At 46.7% G+C, this 20934-nt stretch overlaps 3 protein-coding genes across 4 annotated transcripts; 1 reads left to right on the forward strand and 2 right to left on the reverse strand.

The window, feature by feature from the left end:
- Positions 1–106: 106 nt before the first annotated feature.
- syt1b (synaptotagmin Ib) lies at positions 107–2956 on the reverse strand. The gene is made up of 8 exons (XM_067234523.1): positions 2803–2956; positions 2427–2605; positions 1912–2037; positions 1481–1648; positions 1199–1366; positions 898–1015; positions 530–663; positions 107–434 (listed from the first exon to the last, which is right to left on the reverse strand). Exons 1-8 carry the CDS (start codon positions 2954–2956, stop codon positions 228–230), a joined length of 1254 nt encoding a protein of 417 aa, XP_067090624.1. The 3' UTR covers positions 107–227.
- Positions 2957–5982: 3026 nt separating this feature from the next.
- Positions 5983–8364, forward strand: bbs10 (Bardet-Biedl syndrome 10). Its single transcript, XM_067235299.1, has 3 exons — positions 5983–6173; positions 6305–7207; positions 7353–8364. Exons 1-3 carry the CDS (start codon positions 5983–5985, stop codon positions 8149–8151), a joined length of 1893 nt encoding a protein of 630 aa, XP_067091400.1. The 3' UTR covers positions 8152–8364.
- A 1213-nt stretch (positions 8365–9577) lies between these two features.
- cd9a (CD9 molecule a) lies at positions 9578–19916 on the reverse strand. 2 transcript variants are annotated; one of them, XM_067233900.1, is made up of 8 exons: positions 19722–19916; positions 13772–13874; positions 12404–12501; positions 11765–11839; positions 11561–11662; positions 10944–11033; positions 10309–10392; positions 9578–10053 (listed from the first exon to the last, which is right to left on the reverse strand). In XM_067233900.1, exons 1-8 carry the CDS (start codon positions 19788–19790, stop codon positions 9988–9990), a joined length of 687 nt encoding a protein of 228 aa, XP_067090001.1. In that variant the 5' UTR covers positions 19791–19916; the 3' UTR covers positions 9578–9987. The 2 variants fall into 2 exon arrangements, with proteins under 2 accessions (XP_067090001.1, XP_067090002.1); XM_067233901.1 differs by lacking the exon at positions 19722–19916 and adding an exon at positions 18245–18389.
- Between the last annotated feature and the right edge of the window lie 1018 nt (positions 19917–20934).

Raw genomic sequence — 20934 nt, forward strand, 5'->3', positions numbered from 1 at the left:
CCTCCACAGGGGAAAAATGGATTATTGTTTATTAGCATGACATACACATTTATACTTCACATATCAGTTTCACCAATGTGTGTGTGTGTGAGTCTGTGGCCCCGTCAGAGCACATGGGCATGTTCTAAGGGGGGAGTGGAAGATAGAAGAGCAAAAGTCATGGAATCATTTTGGGCAGTTTGGGATTTATGGATTCCTTAATGGGGTGCAGGTGTAGAGTTAGAGGGTTATTTCTTGTTGGACAGTTCAGCATTGACTTCGTCCTCAGATTTCAAGACATGCCATTGGGCAATAGGCCTTCGGGGGTTGTCCAGCATGTCCGACCAATGGCGTAGCTCAGTCCCAGTGCTGGTACTCCCCAGAAAAACCTTCCCTATGGCGTCGTTCTTCCCAATCTTATCATAGTCCAACACCGTCACTGCTACTTGTACTTTCTAGAAACATACAAAAACATGCCTATTGTCATACACTACGACACACATTAACCACATGATGCTGTGTGTGTGTGTGCGTGTGTGTGTGTTCTTACCGGCATCTGTTCTAATGTCACCTCAAAGCTGAAGGACTCGTTGTAATAAGGGTTCAGAGTGTTCTTCTTGGTGCTCGTTTTCTTCTTCTTCAGTCTCTTCCCATTCTGCAGCAGGTGGATCTTCACGTATGGATCTGAAACAGAACACACACACATCAGAATGCCTTAGCATGGCTCTGCCTGGAATAACCCAGTCCAGCCCAGCCTAGCACAGCCCTGATCTATCCAGCCCAGCCCAGCTATGCTCTGCCCAGCTTAGCACAGCCCTGATCCAGCCCAGCCCAGCCCAGCTAATTCTGGAGGTGCTTATTACTTGTACGTTCTATCAGTTTGGAAGCAATGTACAGTGAACCTGTTCCATGGCTCACCTGACAGCCCGCCCACATCCATCTTCTTCAGGTTTTTAGCCTCCAGCACGACGACGGTCAGCTTGCCTGCTGTAGGAACATACCTTAAAGACAGGCAGATGTCACCTAAACGCTCACTCTGAGAGAGGGAGAGAGAGAGAGAGAGAGAGAGAGGGAGGGAAAGAGAGAGAGAAAGAAAGAGAAAAAGTGTGAGAGAAAGTGAGAGAGAGACCATGACCATGACCAGTGTTTGGTTTGCTGATCTTGTCACGTGACCACCTTCCTTGCGTGTGTTCACCATTTGATTGACACCCACTCTCACCTCCTCCTTCTCAGCTTTCTGCACGTCTCTCCATTCTTGGGTCATGTGGCTGAAGTCCACACTGCTCATTGGTACCCTCACCGCACCAATCGCGTCATGTTTGGAGAAACGGTCAAAGTCATACACGGTCATCACCAGAGTCCTGCCACCTAGCTCGGAGTAGGGTACCTACACAAAAGGAACACACACACATCCACATACGGAAATGTAATTACGGCATCTAGGAATACTGCCTTTTAAAGGTTAGGTTTCCCGCTCAAGGGTCAGGAAAGGGATAATAACCTTAAATGTGAAGTTCTCATTGAAGGTGGGGTTGAGGGTCTTCCTGTGGACTTTGGTCTCAAACTTCCTCTTCCTGTCTGGTAGCAGGCACAGTTTAACGTAGGGGTCAGAGCTGCCTCCCATGTCCATGGCTGGGAGGTCACATGCCTGCAGAATCCCTACTGCCAACTAATTAGAGAGAGGGAGGAGAGGGAGAGAGAGGGAGGGAGAAGAGGGAGGAGAGGGAGAGAGAGGGAGGAGAGGGAGAGAGAGGGAGGGAGGGAGGAGAGGGAGGAGAGGGAAAGAGAGGGAGAGAGACGGAGGAGAAGAGAAAGAGGGAGAGAGAGGGAGCGAGAACAAAGAAAAGAGGACCATTCACATCCGCTGCCGTCGGAAGGGCATCAATTTGACTCAACTTCGTGTGTACAGTACTGTATGTGTGTGTGTGTTACCGTGTTCTCTGTGAAGTTGTAATCCAGTGAGAATTCCAATTTCCCCAGCTTTTCCTCCTCTTTGGGCTCTTCTTCTTTATCACTCTTAGTTAATCCTGTCTCTCTGTCCCCCTCATCCTTCAGAGGCTAGAGCAGGCGGGCACACACACGCACACACACAGACACACACACAATTGGCTCCAAACGGATAAATCACGACTCATGAGACACACCCACTACCCACAGTCTTGTTATGTCTTCACAGTTGTCACAGGCTCTGGTCATTTATCTGTTCTCGTTTGAAGGTGACCAGCATGTTTTGTTTACGAGTATTTTTTGGTTTGAAAGAGCCCTAGAAACCTACAGTACAGGAGAGAATGAACAAGGTCCATTACTCTTAACACACACTGACAGCTTTACCCATCCCGTACGACCCATGTGTCGGGACTTTGATACATTGCAAGGGCAATGCATCTGCAGGGAGTTTGTGTGTGTGTGTGCGCGCGTGTGTGTGTGTGAGATTGAGCGTGTACTACCTCAGTCTGGCCTCCCTCCATTTCAGTGTCCATGTCAATGCCACTCTTGCCCTTCTCTCTTCCCTTCTTCTCCTTGTCCTTGTCCTTCTTCTTCAAGCATTTCCTCCACACACACGCACAGCATGACAGCACCACACACACGCTCACCAGACAGAGAGCAGCCACAGCCCATGATGGCACTGCCAGCACACACAAGATTGAATACAGTGTATGGTTCTACTTGACAGAATCTAGTAGAATCGCATATCTTCCATTTCTTTGTCATCTTCTATCATCCATCCATCCATCTATCGATCCATCCATCCATTCATTCACTCACCAAAACGATCTAACCCCAGTCATGGGTCTATTCTGATTGCTGGTGCCCTGTACTCACAGTGGAGGTGTTGTATCTCACTCATGAACTTCCTGTGGTCCTGTCCTCCTGGCTGGACCCTCCCAGATTCGGGGGTTGCGGTGCCATTGGTGGGCAGTATGGGTGTCGTGAAGGGGCTGGGCACAGCCGGAGCTGCACGACGATTGCCTGTCATCCCTTACCGCCTGTCAATACACACAGAAACACAGAGGGATCAGTTCACAAAACCGGTGCCTGTATGGATGTGAGGTTGGATAGTGCATAATTTTGGGGTTAGGACTGTACTACTGGATCACTAGTGCTTCTTCAAACCTACAAACGTACACTCACACACACACACATTAAAATACATACACATGGGCCAAGGGAAACACACAGTTTCCAGGGATGCTAATGATCCCAATGCATCTGATATAGTAAATATGATGTGGCTAAAGATGGTATATGACTGATGGTATCAGGTGGCCTCTCCTGTTTCTGCTGCTCGGGCATTACTGCCTGAACACAGGACACACAACCCTGCTCCCTCCCCTCAACCTGCTGACAGAGGAGGGGGGATGGGGGGGGGGTGAGGACGGAGAGGGCATCATGTCTTGGTCTGCTTTCTAGCATTCTGATGTTCCGTGTTCCCTCAGAGGTCATGTTCCGTGGACAGCATAACGGAGGCATCGGGGGGTAGCTAAGGGAGAGTCACGATGTGAATGTGTCTAAGCCCTTTCAGACACTGTATGTTTTGTCACAATGAACCTCACCCCAGCGATGATGCTGATACTTCATCTGCAGGTTGGTACATACGCACACATGCAGGCATGTACGCACATGCACACAAACACACACACATACATACACGCACAAGCACACACACAAGCACAAGCACACACACATACACATGCACACAAACATACACACCAACACACACATGCTGCCCACATTGATTCAATAGCCACCGATCCTGCCATATTCAGTCATTTAGCTCTGTGTTGTTTATTTGTTACAAAACATTTCAACAGAACAGTGTCATAAAGTTTCCCTGCAATGTTCATTTCTGTCAGGTATGTTTTAATGTAACTATACATACATTTCTGTAAAATATTACAAAGCTTTCAAAGCAAAATGACGTAGAATCTTTGTCAGCTAAACTCTATTTTAATATTGACAATATTGGTTGGTAAGATAACTGATAAGATAATGAACATAATTGCTGACAACGAATCTCCCTAAAACTAAATTAAAAGCCAATATTCACTGACTCACTAATAATGACTATCCCCTACCCACACCCTGCTCCAAACAGACCACACACCCTAGACAGAGTTTACAGTTTACAAAGACAATAAAGACAGAGGGCAGCTGAAGAGATGGAGGTAGAATAGAGAGAAAGAGACGTACCTGTGTTTGTGTGTCCCTGGTCTCAGAACTGGCTCTCAGGGCTGTAGGGCAGGAGAGAAGGATGCCTCCCAGGTACTCTTCAGGCTGGAGGGAAGGAGGAAGGGGTGGGGGAGGGGAGGAGGAGAGATGACAGAAGTGGAGAGGGCAGGAGAGGAGGAAAGAGGGCGAGGTAAGGAGGAGTGGCAGTCTCTCTTGTCCATTGTTTGCGTCCCGTGTTCGGCATAGACATGAAGACAAGGAGCACAGGTGTGGGAGCTTGACACAGAGAGAGGGAGGGGGAGAGGGGTGTGAAACAGACAGAGAGAGGATGATTGGGGTAGCATCACAATATAGGCACCTAATAGTTTGGTGTTTGTGCACCCGCTTTGGTGAGTATGCGTGTGAGTGTTTGTGCTTTGTGTGTGTGTGTCCTGATGTGATGCCTTTATCTGTCCACTTACAGATCTCCAGGGATGGTTGAGCTCCATTCCTCAATGCCCCACCCACCTCTTGTGACCTCTACTTCATTCCTATAGGTCACCCTCTTTGGGACAAAGATGAATATTCATGAATTTGGTGACATAGCTTTTTATGGGCTCGTTAGCATAGTGAGACTTCAGCAGGGTAAAGCATTTACATTCAGGCAGGACTCTCTGTTTCTCTCTCTCTGTGTTTCTTTCATTCTCTCTCTCTCTCTCTCTCTCTCTCTCTCTCTCTCTCTCTCTCTCTCTCTCTCTCTCTCTCTCTCTCTCTCTCTCTCTCTCTCTCTCTCTCTCTCTCTCTCTGTGTGAGTGTATGTGTGACTGCAGACATGTCTCATATAGATGCTGTTGCCAAAATTAGAACTTTCGGATGTGGTTTCCGCAGCAACACAGGGATCATGTTCCGACCCCACCCACCCCCCCTCTATTTCACCTTGACCAGAGAGATAGTGAACAGGCAGACAGAGATAGATACAGTGATGGGGGAGAGAGAGAGAGAGAGAGAGAGAGAGAGAGAGAGAGAGAGAGAGAGAGAGAGAGAGAGAGAGAGAGAGAGAGAGAGAGAGAGAGAGCAGTCCAAAGACCACACCCCATACACGCAAAGACGCATACACAAATACACACACAAGACTGTGATCATGAAGTTGTGGTGGGTCCTATTATTATCTCACTGTATAAGAGAGGTATCACGCCTTCACACTAGAGGGCGATAATACAACATACATGTTGTGACCAGCTCCATACGAAGAAGAGAGGGACGCTCGTTTCTACGTTTCTAGGATACAGAGTGGTTGAGTTTTTTACGTGAACAACAGGTGAGTTTATGAATGTAACAACAAGGGTATTGCAAGTGACAGAACAATATATGTCTGTGTTACTTCTCATTTGTGGTATAAAGATCGTCCTCATCATTCAAAATAAAATGTCACCTTTCCAGTAGACTGCAACGCGTCACTAGTTGAGTTAGCCAAGATGGCTATGTAACTACTACTAGGTAGACAGACTACAGTACTGTACTGAAGCATGTTAACTAACCTAGCCGTAGCTATTAGTTCACTCTTTTTTCTATTTGCAAGTTACAGTAGCTAAGTAGCTACATAAACTTGACACTGTGGAACTATTTAAAAAAAACTGAACTGAAGCTGATTAAATGATATGCCTTTTTTCAAACTAGTCATCTGTGAGATACATTTGCTACTCATTAGCCATTCACCATACCCAGCTTCGTCTTGAGTTCTACACTGTGTGAACCACTGTGCGATGGATAAACCATGTCTATCTGCCTGTATAATATGTCTGCATCTGTCTGTGTAGACTCTCTGGTCTCTGCTGGCCTCTGCTGGTGCTGGAAATGCTACCGGCAGAAAGTCTCCATCTGCAGCATGTGCTGCAGACCGTGTCGGTCCTGGAGGCGGTAATCCTCCGCAGCTTCGGGCCAGACGGAGGACAGCTTCTGTTCACACGCGACAGCGGACAGGTGATGCTGACACGCCACGGAACACGCATCCTCACGGCTCTACGGTTGGAGCACCCGCTAGCCAGGTACCGACTAGCGCGCGCACACACACACACACCCTCAGCACGCTAACATTTGGCTTCATACATCAACACCAATGATTTGAATGCCAGTTCCAAATAGGTTCGACCTGCGTGTTTGGCTGTTTGTGCTTTAGGATGGTGGTGGAGTGTGTGTGGAAGCACAGTGCTGCTACAGGAGACGGCTCAAAGACCTTCATCCTGTTGCTGAAGGCCTTGCTCCGGAAGATACACACGCACACTTCCCAAGGACCGGGGGCTGGCGCCGCCGCCAAGCGACTGGCTGAGGAGCTGCTGGCGTTTGGGCTGGATGAGCTGGCTGACGTCATTGACGTACGAGTGAGCCCGTATTGCTCAGGCCTCTCTGAGAGGAAAGACGCTACAGACACAAACACTCTGCAGAGTCTGGTGGGAGGATTCTTTCACACCCGTCTCGGACGAGGCCACTGTGAAATCATCCAGCGGCTAACCTCTGAGATGCTGTCTCAGTGCACTTGTCACGACAACCTCCTTGTTACGTCACTCAGGTTTATTGACGCACATTTCCCTGCACTGCACACGGCTATATCGGGCTTCCCCATTGGTTCCTCGCGTGTTATCGAGGGGCAGGTGATACACAGGGACTTCTCCACTCCCCACCCACCTGGCGACCACCGGCCAATCAAAGCGCTGATGGTGACCGAGCCTCTGGAGCCGGAGATCCTGAATGGAGGAACTGTGCTGGAGCTAGACAGGATTGGTGGAGGGGGTACAGGAGTAGGCGGAGTCTTTGCCTGGGCGCAGAACAGGTTAAAGTGTGTGTTTGGGGGCCTGCAGAGTTTAGGCGTCACTCTGCTCCTCTCCTCGGTGAAACAGTCAGATGCGACCCTGGCTTTAGCTCGGCGAGCTGGGATGTCTGTAGTAGAATGTGTACCTGAGGACGAGCTTTCTCTCTTCGCTCGGCTCAGTGGGGCGGAGCCTGTGTCCGACTGGAGTCTGATTGGCCGGCAGAACGTTGCAGCGCTGACCTTCTGCCAACCGATCTTGCTGGGAGCTCACAGGTACGACAGCCACACCCAAACACACACTGCAACACACATACACACACACATACAAACACGCTGCAACACACACACACACGTACCAAGACTGACAGGGCTTTCTGCGCGTTCCATGTCATCATGGACTTTTGCTTCTCCTCCACAGGTTTGTCCATGTGGAATATCCTAGGTCCACAGATGAGGGTAATATCCAGCCCCCCAGTCTGGTTGTGTGTGGTGCAGAAGAGGGGCAGACTGACCAGTGTGTGTGTGCACTGCGAGATGCTTTCCGCATGCTGCTGACAACCTTGGAGCCCATACGCGGGACGGGCACCAGTAATAGGGGGAGAACCCTACACACACACCGCACCAGGAACACGAACAAAGACACGCACACACTCAGGGAGCCACCCGGGGAGGGTGTGTTGGTATCTGGCCGTGTCATCACCGTAGGAGGGACCTTTGAGTGGCTGTTACATCACGCACTCCTGCACGCCCAGTCACACACTCTCTCAGACACCCACACTCTCTTTGATGCACACACCCAGTCACGCACTCTCTCAGATTCCCACACTCCTACACACACAAACATAGGTAGCCATGCCCATAGCAGGATACTGGCGGAGGCTCTTCTGAGCGTGCCCAGACAGATCTACTCTCACAGCCCTCATTGCTACCTACAGGCACAGACGCAGGCTCTGAGGTGCTTGCACGATGGCGGTCGCACCATGGATGGTTCTAGAACGGTCAAGACGGAGTTGGGGCCAAGAGAGACGAGTTCTGGTTCTGTGTTTGGTTGTGGTCTGGAGTCAGTGGCCTGTAAATACCGTCTGATACTGGCCGTGCTGCAGTGTGTGAGGAGCCTGCTACGTACGGACGCCATACTCCACACGCACACACCTTCACACGCACACTCACACAGACATTCAAACACACCCCAGCAGGATTCGGAGGAAGAGGACTGAGTCTGAATAAAGATACGCTGACCCCAACACAGTCGCCTTTATTAGTAACTAACTTTGTGAGTATTTTTCTACCAATTTTAACAAGCTTGTATCCAATCCATATTTTTGGTGGTAAGCATCTGATTGCAGTGTTTAATGTCTTATCACGTGATAACGGTTCATGTTTGAGGTCCTATGATATTTGTGTCAAGGACACAATGTATAAAGGAAACCATGCAGGATCGGTGTAGTGAGGAAGGGTTTGTTTTTGTTGGCTGCTTGTGTTGGACTTCTCATCATAGCTCTAATGTTATCAGCATTCCTCTGTCTTATCACTGACCTCCTGCCCAGTTTCAATAACACACACCATGTTACACACAACCCAAATACACACACACATCCTCACACTGCTGTAATCACTGTTATCGGGTCAAGAGAAGGGGATGGCAGGGAGGGTAACACCCAGCTGTCCGCACTCCAATCACAGCACACTTCCTGCTCTCAACTCAAATGGCCACAAGATCCACCCAATCACTAAATTCCTCACATAAACAACTCTGAACATGAAAGGTGAGTTATTTGCGTTAAACACGCACACAGTTTGTTCCCTTGGATGTGATATGGGTTTATACCTAAAGGGAAATGTCTGGAGATAACAATCCTTACCTTTGGTCCTTGTGAGTCATGCCGTTCAAAAGAAATCTTTTAAGACATAGTGACTCAAAGCAAGAGAATGTGTTTGTGTGTGAGAGAGAGAGAGAGAGAGAGCAGGGTAAAAGAGAGGTCAGGTTGTTATTTTCCAGCAAGTGAAAGAAAAGTCAGTGAAAGGTTGTTTAGAGTCCTTTCCAGGCCTAGGACATTTTTATTCTCATGCACGCACACTCACAACCCTCATACTGCCAACCCAAGACAACCACAATGAGAGGTTTGGAGATTACAATTTATTTGGCTGTTACAACGTTCATTACAACCTTGCTTCTGTGCAACAAACAAATCGACCCAAAGTGTGAGATGAACAGGACATTATAAAAGTGGACATCATTCAGCTTACTAGAACAAACCAAATGCACCATTAACAACCTACAACTCGTTATTTAGAAATCTTTAACAAAAAATCAAAATAAAGTTATACAAAAGGAGTCAGAGGTTTCAAGGCATTTTTTTTTTACAACGGCAGTAAGAGAAAGAGAAGAGAGAAGTAGGAATTAAGAGGTAGAAAAGGAAGAAAGGTGTAACTACTGGAGCGACCAGGCTGCTCCTCTACCACACACCACTGTTCACCACTGTTCACCACTGTTTACATCCTGACATCCTATTGGCTTTTAGTCACCGTGGTTTGTTTCCATTAGTTTTGTTTAAGGAATTCCACTGGCCAAGTAGAGTGTGTTCTGACCTTAGCCAAGATTCTCCTGTCTAATCTGAATCTCAGTAGAGATGTACTGTTATTTGGTGTAAATACTGTAATACACTCACATCATCGTTGGACAATTCAAGTTTTGGACAGTTTGTGTTAATCATACAACATCAATGCTATTTATTCATACAGATTGGATGATCGTGACCTAATCTCCTGCTAAGAGGAGTTGACAGGTGCAATTCAGGCTCTCTACGGGCCAATCAACACCATCCTGCTTGATCAGGAGGGCGGGCCTTGATGCAGTGGAGATCACCTGATCTGTCAATCATGCTCACCTCTTTCACCACTGGCCGGAGCATAGTAACAAAGATCAGGTTATCGGCACGGCTCCACCCTCCAGAACAAGCAAAGTCTCCATTGGCTGGGGAGAGTCATGTGACTCTAGCAATGACATCATGCAACATAAAGAGTGGGAGGTGTGTGCGGCCGTAGGGTGGTCATCAAACCACCTCCCGAGACTTCCTGATGGCACAGCACAGCAGCATGCTGAAGATCATCCCTAACACCTGGAGGAGAACGGGGAGGGAGGAGAGAGACAAAGAGAGAGAGGGGGGGGGGAGGGAGGAGAGAGCGACAAAGAGAGCGAGAGGGGGGAGGGAGGAGAGAGAAGGAGAGACGAAGAGAGAGAGTGGGGAGGGAGGAGAGAGAGGAAGAGAGAGATGGGGAGGAGGGAGATGGGGGAGTGTGAGTGTGGCTGTTGCTCTACCTGCCTGCTAGTGTGTGCCTTGGACATGATTCTTTGTTGACTGTTAAAAGCTCACCATGACAACCCCGATGGCGATACCCACTCCTCCAATGATGTGTAGCTTGGAGTCAAACACTTCATCAATTGCATCAGGGCAGCTCTGAAAAACACACACGGTTCAATGGGGTCACTTAATAAGTTAACAAATTCAGCAGACACGCCGTTTGTGCCAAGCACTTAACAACAATCCACTAAATGCACATTCATACGGACACACAGGGAAACTGCCATGAGCTTTCGCTGGCTTTAATAATGCAGTGTTGCCATAGTAACTTGTTGTGTGGCTGCTGAGCTGATAGAGCAGAGCCTGTCTGCAGTGGAATTTTAGACTAGATAGCATAGGAGGATGGATGGATGGTAGACAGGGGTTATGAATGGATGGATGGTAGACAGGGGTTATGAATGGATGGATGGTAGACAGGGGTTATGAATGGATGGATGGTAGACAGGGGGTAAGGATGGCAGATGGGGTGGGGATGAGTGAGGTATTATGGGTCAGCAGAGATACAGACTGGGTTTGGACCAATAGAGAAAAGCCAGATGTCCAGTCATATGTGTAAATCAAGTCTATAGAACCTACGCTGATGATTGCTGGGATTATTTGCATGTGGTGACAATGTTAGGAGATGGTGTGGGAGGGTCATTCCATACCTTGGTGATCAGTTGCTCCAGGCCATCTCTCGGGGGACAGGTGTCCTTCGCAAAGTCCCCAACAGTGCCGGTTGGACCACAGCAGTCCAACTGAAACACACACACACATACACATTCTCATACTTCTGTTCTCACATTTACCTCACCATGCACTTCTTGACTTGACACCACAATCCTACTACATACTATAGTTAACACTATAGTATAGAGGGGAGTCAGATGGCTGAGTGGTGAGGGAGTCGGGCTAGTAATATGAAGGTTGCCAGTTCGATTCCCAGCCGTGCAAAATGACGTTGTGTCCTTGGGCAAGGCACTTCACCCTACTTGCTTCGGGGGAATGTCCCTGTACTTACTGTAAGTCGCTCTGGATAAGAGCGTCTGCTAAATGACTAAATGTAAATGTAACACTAAATTGCTTTGATGACCATCACAGAAGTTATTGTTTGATATGACATCGGTTATCAAAATAGTAAACCAACAGTTTCCCCTATGTCAATTTAAGAGTAGTATGTTTCTGGGTTTCCCAGGGTTACCAACGTGACTGTCCAATTAGGGTTTCTACAGCCTTAAGATTAATTGGTAGGTCGACCCATCTGAGTGTGAATCCCTGGACTCACCCCAGTCTGAATCAGTCGCAGGGTCTCCTTCAGGGTGTTCTCTCCTGTTTTCTCGTAGTTTTTGTATGTGTCCATGTAGAACTGAGTGATGTCGTCAACCACCTACACGAGAACACAGGGGATGGAAGGGATTGTAATGTGACGTGGCCTACAGAAGGGGACATGTAAGAGAACACAACTTGAGAGTATTGGTAGTTGTGGGACCTTGCTTTGGTTTGAGAAGCCCCAGATTCCAGCAGCGACTTCAATGGCAAAGATGATGAGCAGGAAGGCGAAGAACTGTAGAAGAGAGGTACAGCATATTAACCTGGGTTTGTGAGTGTGTGTGTGTGTGTGAGAGAGATCATTTGATGATCATTTAAACACAGCTAACCCCATTTTCAAAGGTCCCGCTTCCCAGAGAGATTGAGGACGAGAGGATTAGAGAGGGCAGTAGGGAGGAAAAACAGACAGAGAGAGAGAGACATAATGACAGGCAGCCAGAGGGGAGGGGATGGGATGAGAGACGAGAGACACATCTCTAGCCTTGAGTCGTTCAGTCACAGATAAAACAGACTCCCACTGCAGATGTCTATATACTTCTGTGGGCTCAGATCACAGGTTTGTGGCTGGGTTCAGAATTACTTGTTGGTGTGTGAGGAATGCAGGCTCCTCCAGCCTTGACACATTTCAGTAACTTATAATTTCCCCATCACTGCTGTTTAACTGGTTCTCAGTTTATGAATGGGCTTTGTTCAACCTGGTTGGTGCTATAAGGATTAGGGACAGACCTGGCCCAATTTAGATATATACTGTATAACTTAAATTAATTCCTTTATTAAAAAGTGTATTTAATGTTCTCACCAGCCCCAGCATGCAAGGAGACTCCTGGATAGCCCCACAGCATCCCAAGAAGCCTACCACCATCATCAAGGCTCCTGCTGCAATCAGAATATACACTCCTAGAAACACACGCACGCACGCACACACACACACACACACACACACACACACACACACACACACACACACACACACACACACACACACACACACACACACACACACACACACACACACACACACACACACACACACACACAGTCAGTTGATTTAACCTTCACTAAATGTTTAATAGCTAAATAGTAGTGCTGTCAACGATTAAAATAGCCTATTTAATCGCGATAAATCCCATTAATGTCATAGTTAACTCGGAATTAATCGCAATTAATAGCACATTTTTATCTATTCTAACTGTCCCTTGATTTCTTTTTGTCCCATCATTTTTTCTCATTTTAATGCTCTTATCAAAATGCAAAAGTGGATCGGCTTCCTTAGTGCAAATGTTTTTTTTATTTTTATTGAAAACAACATTGCAATCGCCTGGCTTTGAGGAGGGGGCGGAGAATTCGAATCAGCTGTGTGTTTGCCATCAACTTGGCATTTCAGACTGGACGTGCTGCGATTGATAGCTCAGTTTACAACGACAAAACACACAGATCACTTTGGTCTTGTCAACGGAACTATTTGGCAACTTTTTGAAAGTAAACTTTCCATTCAGAATCTTATTGGCATCCATTTTGGCGTCTCGCGCTCGCCATCCACTCAAAACGTAACGTTATCTACATAGCTGCAAACTCTCACGGTTTCGCCGTGTGACACACGCATTTTAACTTGTATATCTCACGCTGAAAAGGCAACGCCAAACAAGTACCCAAGCTAACGTTGTGAAACAGTAACGGACGAGGCGCAGGTTAACGGAGTGAAGCAGCATTGACGCGCAAACAGCCATGTAAACTCGCCTGGGGGTGAGTGAAGCTCGCGAAAGCTTGCCTCGGAGGGGGGAGGGGGGGGGGGGTTGAAAAGTTGGCAGCCCTGAGCCTACCACTCTTTAGCCGGCTCGCAAGCCCAAACAAGTGTGTGCGGCGTGCCTGTTGTTTTTTTCCCGGTATAGCTAGATCCGGTGTGGTGTTGTAGTTTTTCTAACGTCACTGGTTGGTGCAACCATAGGTGTTTATATATATATATCTATGGGTGCAACAGCATGTGAAAATAAACTAAAAAGTTTGCTAGGCCAAAAAGAACGTTAATCTCGCGATACAAAATGGACGCCGTTAAAATGGGTTTGCGTTAACGACGTTAATAACGCGTTTAACTGACAGCACTACTAAACAGCTTAGCTTACAACAATACATTGTAATACACACACCAAGGGTGAAGATCAGGCCGTACCTGTGAAGAAGACATAGGGAAAGTCTGCTCCTTCAAACAAGCCTTTGGTCTTTGGGTCAAATCTCAGCCACAACCCTATGGCCAGCACTGCGGTACCTGTAAGCTAAGAACACATACACACACACACACATGATTATTGGTCATATGGCTTCCTGGGGCATGCACAGGTCTACAGGAGTCATGGCGCTACACTGTGACATCAGCTGGGTGGTCTGGGTCAAGACATCAACAATCGGACTGAGTCTGGAACTGAGGTCTTCAGGCAGGCTCAACCTCATAATCACGTAAGACGTCTCCTTGAAGTACTGAGCACTGTCATACCGAGTACTGGCATAGCTCCATGAGCTATCTTCAGTTTAGCGAGCTAACCATGCAGGTGCAGTTCACAGGACGTTTGGAAAAAATGGTCGATCTCCACTAAACTTTGTGGCTTCGATTGAGGTTCTGGGATGTATATATTATTTGTCAGTCAGTCAGTCGAGAGAAGTAATAACCAGAAAAGAATGGCTAGATCAAAAACACAGTCTGTTGCATGTCTTTCTGAGGCATGGATTTTTATCAAGAAAATGCTGCATCGCCAATAAGGCAGGCTCTCAATCTCAAGTAAAGACAGTCTTTGTATATTGTATCAGGTTAATCATTGGTTTAGACACCAGATGTGGGTCATATCTAGTGACCTAGGCACCTCATCTCTGAGCTGGCTATACCTAGTCTCTATATCTGCACAGGAAATGGGGAGCCCACTGGGTATAAGGTGACATACATGTAAGTTTGACCTGCATTGAAAGTACAATGAATAATATGACATAAGATCATACTAATGTTGTATCCGATTGCACTATGTTGACCACGCTGCTCATTCTTATTTTGATATATATTTTATTTTATATTTAAATTGTTGTATTCTTAGATTGTTTAGTTCTTAGAAATAGTTAAACTTTTGTACTTTTACTTAATTTAAGATCATATATGTTTAGTGTTTTGCACCTCCCTGCCACAGTAAATTCTGTGTTTGTATAACATACATGGCGAATAAACCGAATTCTGATTCTGATAAGGGTGACCGTATACAAATAGTTAGTCCTTCCATTTCCCCCCACACATGTTCAGCAACATGACAAACGCAGAGCAGAAACACAGTATGAAGACGAGACAGGAAGGTAGTCCATGGACTCGTCACAAACTTGAGGTTAATTGTAATAAAAAGCATTAGTGTATTAGAACCGGTCAGAGAATAGGCCTGATTACAACTAGCCACTCCCACAACCTCAGGCTGTAACAGGGAATGGGGGAAGGGGATGATGTAAGGATCTACTGGCCAGGCCTGTGATGAGCGTAGTCCTCTCTATTAAAACTGGATAGGGGGATTAGATGAGGACAAGAGGAGAGAGAAGCGAGGCACTCAGCTCTGGTCATTTGTTCATGTTACAAGTCATTCATTCTGCATCACATTCCGATGAACATGACTGAGCAATGTTCTATACCATAGCTTTCTCCCATATTGTATATTCATATTATAATTGTTCCACGTACAATTAAAGATCCTGTAAAGTGGACCTGAAAACCAGTTTTAAGTTCGCCACACCACAGAATAATGTGTTATTAACTACCCATCCAAATTCGAATGAAAAAATAACACCGACAAGTATGTTAAATTAGGCTTTGAAATCGTGAAAGAATCAGCAGTCTTCTCTGCTTGAGACTGGGGGGGCGTGTCACCTGAAGGAGCTGAAGCTCCGCCCCTCACTGCCTAGTGCCTACCTCCGACCCAGATAATAGACGCTATGTCAAGCCGAACAAAACCAAATAGAATTAGAATGTATTTGTTCAATGAGTGAAACATACAAATGCATATAAATTAAATGTTCCCCTGAGCTGTAACAGTAAAAATGGACACCAGAGACAGCAGACAGTGAGCTCTCCAACTAGGCTACTTCTAACACATTAGCTACCATTTCACCAAAATACCATCATTCTACACTGAGTAGCCTAATATCAATTTAGCAGAGATACCTCTGGAAAAGTTATCTAGTATAATTATAACAAGCACACAGAACAGAGTGATGAACTGCGGGTAGCGGTGGATTGTCCAGGTGCGACCGGAGGAGGAACGGCCGGGAGGGCGATGCTCGGTACGGCTCCGCGCTACAAGAGAAGCCGTGTGTCCGCGAACCCCGTCTGTCTCTGGTCCATGTTAAAACTATCCGCTGTGAAATGGTCACTGCATTTAGTCATTTAGCAGACTCTCTTATCCACTGCAGAGGCGTCTGTTGGAGTTTATCCGAAGCTTTCCATCAGCGTGGCTCTTCACAAAATCTATCCACCTATTTTTCCTTTCATTATCAATAGGGAACTTAAATGGCGATGCAGCGCACTGGAGTTCTTGCATCCAGGGAATATGCAGTTGCGGTTGGTGGGAGACATCCTGAAGCTAGCTAGCTAGCTTCAGGATGTCTTCAGGATCCTGTTTGTGGACTTCAGCTCTGCCTTCAACACCATCATCCCCGCCCTGCTTCAGGACAAGCTCTCCCAGCTGAACGTGCCTGATTCCACCTGCAGGTGGATCACAGACTTCCTGTCTGACAGGAAGCAGTGCGTTAAGCTGGGAACACAAGTCTCTGACTCCCGGTCCATCAGCACCGGATCACCTCAGGGCTGCGTCCTTTCTCCTCTGCTCTTCTCCCTGTACACCAACAGTTGCACCTCCAGTCATCCGTCCGTCAAACTCCTGAAGTTTGCGGACGACACCACCCTTATTGGGCTCATCTCTGGTGGAGACGAGTCTGATTATAGGTGGGAAGCGGCCAACCTGGTGACCTGGTGCAGCCAGAACAACTTAGAGCTCAATGCTCTTAAGACAGTGGAGATGGTTGTGGACTTCAGGAGGAACACAGCCCCACTCACCCCCATCACCCTGTGTGACTCCCCAGTCAACACTGTGGAGTCCTTCCGCTTCCTGGGCACTATCCTCTCCCAGGACCTCAAGTGGGAACTGAACATCAGCTCCCTCATCAAGAAAGCACAACAGAGGATGTACTTCCTTCGGCAGCTGAAGAAGTTCAACCTGCCAAAGTCAATGATGGTGCACTTCTACTCAGCCATCATTGAGTCCATCCTCACCTCCTCCATCACCGTCTGGTACGCTGCTGCCACTGCCAAGGACAAGAGCAGACTGCAGCGTATCATCCGTACTGCTGAGAAGGTGATTGGCTGCAATCTGCCTACCCTCGAGGACCTGCACACCTCGAGGACCCTGAGGCGAGCGAGGAAGATTGTGGCCGACTCCTCCCACCCTGGACACTCCCTGTTTCAGTCACTCCCCTCCGGCAGAAGGCTGCGGTCTATCAGGACCAATACCTCACGCCACAAAAACAGTTTCTTCCCTTCCGCTGTTGGCCTCTTCAACAAGGCCAAGGGACCACACTGACTCAAATGACTTATTGCTTAAAACACACTGCTTTTGCACTGCACCACAACATGGTATCTTGTACATTTGTATTTTTTGTAATTTTTGTATTTTTATATTGTAATTTACGGCAACTTATATTTATCCCACTTAGTACTGCTAGTTTATGTACCCTTAGTATAGTTAGTCCACATATTTAAATTTTAGGTATATGTTTATTGTATGCACCTTCCTGCCAAAGCAAATTCCTTGTCTGTGCAAACTTTCATGGCGAATAAATCCCTTTCTGATTCTGATTCTGATGTAGGCTACTATAACAGTACAGCAGGAGGAGCCATTCAGTGATCTGACGTAGATAGGGCGAAATGACGTAGATAGGGCATTTTTTGGCTCCGCCCATTAAAACCTGATCTGAAAACGGAATAGAAACTGTTCTTCGGTCTAACTCCACAATTCAGTGCGACAAAGTTTTAGTGCTTTGCACATGCTTTCAGGAACTCATTTCACACGTATATAATGTACTTAGAAGCAAAACATGGAATTTACTTTACAGGATCTTTAATCACAGTCCTCGGATGCATGCTGCAACATTGGCACTCACTCAGCCACACTCACACATACGCACCCAATCACACACACACACAGGCACACCTACTCACGCACACAAATTCTCACACTGATATGGTCACACATACACACCAACTCACCCACTCACACACACACACACGTATACTAAACAAGCTGTCTAGGCAGACCAATAAATCATTAACCCAAAGTGAGAGCACCACAGAGGGGTGGGTGATTGATTGTGTGAAAGTATGTGTTTATGTGTGGATGAGTGTGCGCAGGCATTCAAGCTATTCTGTGTGTTTACGTTCCATTGTTAAGGTAACATACTGTCGCAAAACAGACCCGACCACACATTGCCCAATAGTAGCAGAGTGCAAGGCAGTCTTTCCTAATCACAGAAAGAGAATATGGCCCGTTTACAGAAAAGATTAGTTTCTCTCTCTCCTTCTCACTCCCTCTCTCCACACACACAGAGAAAAAAAAGCATTCACACCTACCCAGAACAGTACGTTGAAGATAATCATTAAATACTTCACACACTTGATTCCTCCACCAATCGCCATATTAGCAACCGACCGTTCGTGTGTGAGAAATTTAACGGCAACTAGCGGTAACTGAGTAACACAGTTGTCTCCTATTGCAAAACGGAGAGAAGGAGGAAGTGATAATAGCTGTAGAAAAGGAAAGTCTCATAGAGTACAATGACACGCCTCAATAAAGTCACCTGACACACCACACCTCACCACAGGTAGAACGCGCTGTAATTAGAACCCACAACACACATCTAGGTGAACTGTTGAATGTAGTGTGTGTGTGCACGCGTGTACATGTGTGTGTGTGTGCTAGAGCAGTTCAACCATTAGTGCTCGACTGGATCATGTTGGGACATGCAGATCATAATAATCTAAACCTGATGGAACCAGTTGAGTTGGTGCTGCCCAACATGGCTCTGTGGGTTGGTGAACTGAAGATGTTCTGAGTGGATCGGAGTGACTGTGATTTGGTTAGCCTACAGATCCTGTGTGATTGAGGGAAATTAGGTTAGCCTGGTAAATCGAATCAAGATGGTTTGACCTGCTGTTCTCAGTTATCACTGTGAAACTGGCCAGTGCTCTATAAATTTACACAAACATCCACACGTACATTCATGCACGCACACAACCCCCCTGTAGATTCTGGGCTGCCTTGTAATCGACTGTTTGCCCCTGGATTACCGATCTATCTATAGCTGCTCAGTGTTCAGATTATAGACCCACTCAAACACGCTCATTCACACACCCAGGACGCCACTCCCCTGCGGGCATTAAATATAGGCTACACCATCCATGAAAGCTAAGGAGGTTATTTATTACGACTGACTGCTGCGTTTAGTCACGACAACGCGCCTCTTCACGTCACGTGACTCAGAACAGACCTCCGAAATTATTTACAATGTACTCCGCTTGAATCCACCTTCTTCCCCCAACCCCCTGTCCTGGTCTGAACTAATGAAAGGCCGAGAGAACAAACTCTACGGCAGGCGTTGGAACTGGGTCACTCGGCCACTGGGGATTAGTCCACTAGTTCCAAGAAGACTGCGACCGCTCAATGATCTGAAATGTGAAATAATGATCTTAAAATATAGACTTATAGCCTAAATATAAATAGGCTACTTGTTGTTAACCGACACCAATGCCCCACGAACAGCTGCTTCGCAACCTATCGTTCTATGGTTGAACAATAGTCACAGTCCGCTGTCCCACCTGGGATATAGCCTATTGCCTACGTTTGTGTCCTTCACGGCAGAATGCAGATGCATGCACACACACACACACACACACACACACACACACACACACACACACACACACACACACACACACACACACACACACACACACACACACACACACACGTGTATCGCTTTAAACAATAATATGCATTACACTAGCCTACAGATTTGCTAATGCAATACGTTGCACAAGCAATGCTTACCCAGAAAATCAAATTAAACGCGAACATCAGATATTTGACGCACATCTCTCCTCCCGACAGCGCAGCCATACCAATACTTCTGAGATAGATCCTGAATGAGCGTCAAAACTGTTTGGGAAAGGGAGACAAGAAACCTTCTCGTATAAAAATGTAAAAAGACTGTTTCCCTCCGCGCCACACGCAACGCTTCCTACTGCCGCTGCGCGCCTCTTGCTCTGCAATGAAGGTGCGCGTGTAGCGGTCCACACTACGAGCGAGAAAATCATGGGCTGCATAGCAATTGCTTTCTGTCTGTATCTCAGTGGTTCGGTTTGTCTGTCCATCTGGTACACAGCACTCTTTCTTTTTTTTCTTTTCTTTCTTTTTCTTTCTTTCCTTCTTTCTTTCCTTCTTTCTTTCCTTCTTTCCTTCTTTCTTTCTTTCTTTCCTTCTTTCTTTCTTAGCATTCTTCCTTTCTTCCTTTCTAGCTTTCTTACCTTTCTTTCAGTTAGAAACCCCTGTGTGTCCGAATTGTTTGGTACATTTTGTGAGCTATATTTGCATTTGTATGTCGGACCTATCTATAATTCACCGTTGTTGGATTTGCTAGACTCCATACGTTAGATAACGTGCATGACGTCATCCCTTTCAGCGAGGAAGATCAAGTCATAGAAAGGCAGAGATGACCCCCCCAATCAATCAAACAGAACCGTGGTTTGCTGCCAATTCGAGTTCCCTGCTTAAAAACTATTAAATAAATTATGAACGCTCCTAATCCGATATTTCTTGATTTTGTGCACCAATCGTGAATTATAAAAGATTTTCACATGAAACTCAATGCCTCACCTGTTATGTCTGGAGCACAATTCGATTAGAGTAGGCTGTTTTAAGTGGTGAGTCACTGGTCTTTTGGAGTCCTGTTATTGTGTGAGATATGTGCGGTGAGTGAACATGTTTTCTGCCTAAGATGTTTGGGTTGGCATCGATGTGTGTGTGTGTAGACTAATCACTCAGCTGGGCGATCAACTGGTACATCCGGGCATTGTCTTGGTGCCTATAGCACGGGAAGGTTTGTCAGCAGGGCACAGATTGTGTATTTAATATTCTCTCTGTATTGGCACTATCAGGGATGGAGGGGCAGGGTTGGTGGTGACTAGTAGAACGATGGGAGGACACATTTCTGCACACACACACATGATGCACACACACAAACACACACACAGTCATTAGATAG

Source organism: Osmerus mordax, chromosome 4 (genome assembly GCF_038355195.1).
Source record: "Osmerus mordax isolate fOsmMor3 chromosome 4, fOsmMor3.pri, whole genome shotgun sequence".
NCBI classification, from domain to species: domain Eukaryota; kingdom Metazoa; phylum Chordata; class Actinopteri; order Osmeriformes; family Osmeridae; genus Osmerus; species Osmerus mordax.

Coding starts and splice junctions, on each gene's coding strand:
- syt1b (XM_067234523.1), bottom strand. CDS start 2,956: ATGACAGGCAATCGTCGTGCAGCTCCGGCTGTGCCCAGCCCCTTCACG. Junction 1,016..1,198: donor AGAAAGCTGAGAAGGAGGAG/GTGAGAGTGGGT, acceptor TCCCTCTCTCAG/AGTGAGCGTTTAGGTGACAT. Junction 664..897: donor GGATGTGGGCGGGCTGTCAG/GTGAGCCATGGA, acceptor GTTCTGTTTCAG/ATCCATACGTGAAGATCCAC.
- bbs10 (XM_067235299.1), top strand. CDS start 5,983: ATGCTACCGGCAGAAAGTCTCCATCTGCAGCATGTGCTGCAGACCGTG. Junction 6,174..6,304: donor TTGGAGCACCCGCTAGCCAG/GTACCGACTAGC, acceptor TTTGTGCTTTAG/GATGGTGGTGGAGTGTGTGT. Junction 7,208..7,352: donor ATCTTGCTGGGAGCTCACAG/GTACGACAGCCA, acceptor TCTCCTCCACAG/GTTTGTCCATGTGGAATATC.
- cd9a (XM_067233900.1), bottom strand. CDS start 19,790: ATGGCTGCGCTGTCGGGAGGAGAGATGTGCGTCAAATATCTGATGTTC. Junction 12,502..13,771: donor TCCCTATGTCTTCTTCACAG/GTACGGCCTGAT, acceptor GTGTGTTTCTAG/GAGTGTATATTCTGATTGCA. Junction 11,840..12,403: donor CTCCTTGCATGCTGGGGCTG/GTGAGAACATTA, acceptor TCTCTTCTACAG/TTCTTCGCCTTCCTGCTCAT.